Below are 4,965 nucleotides of genomic sequence, written 5' to 3'. Positions count from 1 at the left end.
TTTGAAAGTGAACGTCTTCTCTACAAATTAATACTTTCATCAATATATTATACAATAGAAAATAATAAAAAGTGTAAAATATCAACAACGTTACAAAATATAAATCCAATATTCTTAACTTGGAGATAAACTATCAGAATGCACTTCTAAAAGTGAAGAAAATGCTAATACTTAACTGTTTCCACACGGGTCACGGGTCAAAGGCCATGTTATCGTGTTTGTTGACTCACATTCAAAATGTTATTGAACTACTATTTTATGAATTTATTCATTAAGTTTGGTATCAAACTGTATATTATAAATCACATTTTAGTATTATATTTAGTATTATATAGTTTCTTAATTTCAAAGTAAATATTAAAAAAAACACACCTAAACATCGATTTTTGTGTGTCACGTGGTATACTGAATGCAGTACTGGTTCAAATTAGATGTTTCTGATGTCTAGATACAAACTCTAGTGGTATAAGCCCGTATACATACCGCTGTGCCACTCGGGGGCGATATGTGAAGATGTGTAATAACTTTTTGTATTTTTGATTTATATCATTTTTGTAGAGTTACTTGCAATATAAAATATTGATAGAAAATGTCAGTAGCTTTAATTGAGTTGTACTGACTTGGCAAGAACTCCCCAATGGCACGGCGGAATGCCTGCAGACTTACAACGCTAGAAACCGGACTTTGATACACGTTTGGCCTTTACGAATTTTTGTGTTTGACTACAAACAAAGATGAATTGGCACAGATAATGAAGGTGAGTATACAGGCCTGAAAGAAAGAGAAATCAGGAGAATTTCGGACTGGGATTCAGGTGAGGTAGCATCAGGGACACATTCTACTACCACTGTTTATCTATCATAGACAATATTTATAATAATAAAAGGGCGTGTCTGTTGCTCCATGTTTCTTAGTGTGTGTGACACTCATACTAAGTGTGATCTGAGGCAAGCTAGCGAAAAACCACATATAAAAGAAGTGGTTCTTTATATTACCAAATACTAAGTGAATCCTGAAGGTGTGCACGTGGGTATTAATACTTATTTTATCTACGTGCGCGAGCGCATACGCATACACATCTTTTTAATGAGACAAGCTAGCCACACATAAAAGGAGTGTTTTTAATGTTTTTGTGAAATAAAATTTTTTAAAATATTTTTGACTGTTCTTTCATGCTAAAATAGGCTCAGAATACACACATTGACATAGTCATCTAGAGAAAAGCCGGATACTTTCGCTTGTATATAATATAATTTTGCCCGATATTTTTCTATATGTTATTTTTTAATGTTCAATTTTCAAAACTAAAAGGCAAATAAACACCTATTATGCCTGACGTTTATATTTGTCATTATTTAATATATTCTTGGAAAGGCTTTGAATATAATACTGTACAATATTCAAGAATTTGGTATGTGAAATTACTATGATGGTAATTGTGATAAAAGAAGAAATTACTAAAATGCACATTGTCTGCAAATGTTGTTTTATTTTTCTTTCAAAGGATAACTTACCACGAAAGCTTTATAGTATCTCTGATCGTGAGAGCTTACTAACTAGTTGTAGTTTAAAAAAATAGATTTCGAGTGTATAAGTTGTTATAATTACCCTTTGTAGATAGCTTTCTTACAGGAAAGTGCATTCCTTTAAAAAGCTTAAATACGGGGTGGAACATAAATTACCAGCCAATAATAGATAAACAATAAATATTACAGTTGGAACCCTATTGTATGCAAGTGGTTAGGGCGCTCGACTTGCAATCTGTGGGTTGCAGGTTCGAATCACTGTCACCTCAAACATGCTTGCCCTTTCAGCAGTAGGGGCGTTATAATCTGACGGTCAATCCTACTAGTAGCCCAAGAGCTGGTGGTGAGTAGTGATGACTATCTGCCTTTCCTATAGTCTTACCCTGGTAAATTAGGGACAGCTTGCGCAGATAACCCTCGTTGAGCTTTGCGCAAAATTCATAACAAAGAAATGAACTTGATATCCTTGTAAGAACAATATATACTATAAAATTTACAGTGGGATTGAACCAGTTAAAGATTCATAAGATTTTTTTTTTCATGAGAATGTAATTTAAATTTTAGCGAGGGCCAAATCACCAGTGCATATTATAAATCTAAATGTTATAAAAATCTTATGTCAGTGAATTAACAATAAAAAATAAAAATGATTTTAACTTTTGGTAATGAGTGATGCCAATTCTTTCGGTTTAATTTTTTTAGTAAAATAGAACATTACGTCGCAAAACTGATTTTTTTTCCGAAATCAACAGAACATTTACTGTACAAAAAATAGCTATCACTTACAATTACTAAATAGCACCCTGGGAATGTAGCTAAGGTTTCTAGAGTTCATCGTCAAGGGTATGTAATGTCGCACTATTCATAGTAGGTCACGTGAAAACTTACATCACAGGTGAATTCAATAACAAAAGCGCCAAAAATTATGAAGTAAGAAACAAGAAATATGTTACTTGGTTTTCTCGTGGTTGTAAAGTTTAAACTATCTTTAACAGTTAACTAAATTTCAAGAGTTAATGGGTTTTTAAGCTTCTTCTTTTTAAACAGAATTGATGAATCTTGTTCATTAATATAACGGACTTCATTATAAGTAAATTTTCTCTTTTTCATCTAATTAAATTTTTGAATTTCTAGATATCTGCCATACATGTTCACAATTGATTGTTTCGTTTTTTATAATTAACCAATAGGCTACACTAAGAATATTTAAATCTGGTTTCTAATTTTATAAGTTCGCAGTCTTACTCTTCTACCACTCGTAGACTTCACAATTAATACCTGGGTGTTAGTTATCACATGGCCTAGCTAATTCAAGAGGTAAAACTCTGCAAGGCAATCGGAGTATCCGTCTTTATAAGTATTAATCATCGTCACAAATATGACTTCATTCTTAAAACAATGACAGGAATACGGTGACTGGAACACAACAAACGCAGCAGTGGTTGGAACGCTATTTATAAAAGCCATTTATCACAACTACATTTGTTATGGTGTGGATATTATCAATACTTTTTGCAAGCTAGCGAAGCATGATTATAATCAGAAAAGAGGTAGCACAAGTTCTGAGAATGTATGTAAATATCATAGCAAAAAGTTTGATTTTTTTGTTCTTCTTCTTCTGCTTCTTTTTTATTACATCATAATTCAAAAACCAAAACAATTGTATTAATCAATTTCACTGAGGTGACATAGTTTCCCGGGGCTTTGGCCACTCTATCTTACATTACATAGAACAGCATATCATTGTCACATCTACATATAAGCCTACATTTTACTTTACATGTGTAGATTACGCTTTTCGTGGCTTTATTTGTCAAACTGTTTCTTCGTTTGTAGTGAAGCACAAAGCTGCACTATGGGCTATCTATGCTCTGCCCACCACGGATATCGAAACTCGGTTTCTAGCGTTCTAGATCCGCAGACATACCACTGTGCCACTGGGGGATATCAAGACGAACAGGAAAAAATTCTTGAACACGTATACAACCTACATAAAGATATACAATTCATACTGGAAAGTGAAAACAACTACACTATAATTTTTTTAGACGTTAACATCACACACTCCTCCCCCTAGAGCTTCGCCACTAAAATTCACAGAAGAAAAAAACACATACAGAAGAAATTACATAACTGGTATTCTAATAACGTGATCCATCAGAAACTAGACACTACTACTGTACTTACACAAACTTACTGTACTTACAAAAAGGATAACGACACTTAAGATAAACAACACTGTTTATTCATAACAGAAGGTGACACAAATAAATGTTTCGGAATTTTATATATTCCGTCTTGACGACTCTAACAAATTTAAGATCCTTAACAACGACCATCCAACGTGACAAAACAATCCAAAGATAACTGAGAGAATTTAGAAAAATATATATCATATTCAAAAATGTTGCTGCCTCATTGTATCTGACAGGCTCTTTACAAATATATCTCTAAATGAAACCATTGATATTTACATATCTGAACTTTCGCGTAATAATATTTTGCTGAATAGATTTGCTGAACCTCAAATTAAAACCATGTTGGATCTTACAATCAAGGATTCACATTTCCGATTCAACAAACCCCTCTTTGAACAAATAGATGGCGTGACAACGGTCTCCTGCTGGGTCCATTGTGAGTAAATATATTTCTCTCGTATCACATACACAAAGGGCTCGACATTGACCTCAGACCTTTTCATTTGCAAGGTGAAAATAATAATAATTTACCTTTTTTAGACATCCTTGTTAACCGTAACACTAGTGGGTTGGATATATCAATATTTAAAAAACAGACGTTTACTGAACTCTATACAGCAACAGAGTGAAGAAACAGGACATGAACTTAAATTATGAACTGTCAGTATCCTTTGCAAGGCCAACACCGATCTGGATTTATTCATTAAAGAAACTCTCCACATCAAACAACTTTCACCAACACTGAATAACATGCACTTTTCATGTAAATTGCACATTTTTAAATATGTACAGTATTTTTGTTTGTTACTCCTTCACTCTCTAAGTCTTTTAGTTTTGGTTAAATTATTGTTATTGCAGCAATATATTTTAGTTACATATATAAGAATGATGTAATTCTTTTATTTTGCTTTACATATTGACACTGATATCTGTAGAATTCCGAAACGTCTATCTGTGTCCCCTTGTGTTATAAATAAACAATGTTATTTACATAAACTATTAACGTATTTTAAAAACACAGGCAAGAGGCAAAGAAAGAAAGTCAAACATTTCCCAAAACAAAGGAAACCTAATCACTTGCACTATCCCATATATCAAAAATATTAGCATACCTCTATCAGAAATTTGGAAAATACTAGCATATAAATATAACCTTAACACAACGCCTTCATTTGTTTTCACCCATGGAATAAAAACATGTTAAGAAAATTGTATAACGAACCCACCTTACTAAAATGAAG

At 32.7% G+C, this 4,965-nt stretch overlaps 1 protein-coding gene across 1 annotated transcript in view; it reads right to left on the bottom strand.

Annotated features, from left to right (window-relative positions):
* LOC111088554 overlaps positions 1-4,319 on the bottom strand; it is a 16,689-nt gene extending 12,370 nt beyond the window's left edge. Inside the window, exon 1 of the mRNA XM_022399034.1 lies at positions 4,256-4,319. Within this exon, the coding sequence (XP_022254742.1) occupies positions 4,256-4,268 (13 nt within the window). The 5' untranslated portion in view covers positions 4,269-4,319. The remainder of the gene's footprint in view (positions 1-4,255) is intronic.
* Between the last annotated feature and the right edge of the window lie 646 nt (positions 4,320-4,965).

Source organism: Limulus polyphemus, unplaced genomic scaffold (genome assembly GCF_000517525.1).
Source record: "Limulus polyphemus unplaced genomic scaffold, Limulus_polyphemus-2.1.2 Scaffold4003, whole genome shotgun sequence".
NCBI lineage: Eukaryota > Metazoa > Arthropoda > Merostomata > Xiphosura > Limulidae > Limulus > Limulus polyphemus.
Note: the sequence above shows the minus strand (reverse complement) of the source record. Positions and strands in the feature narration are given on the sequence as shown.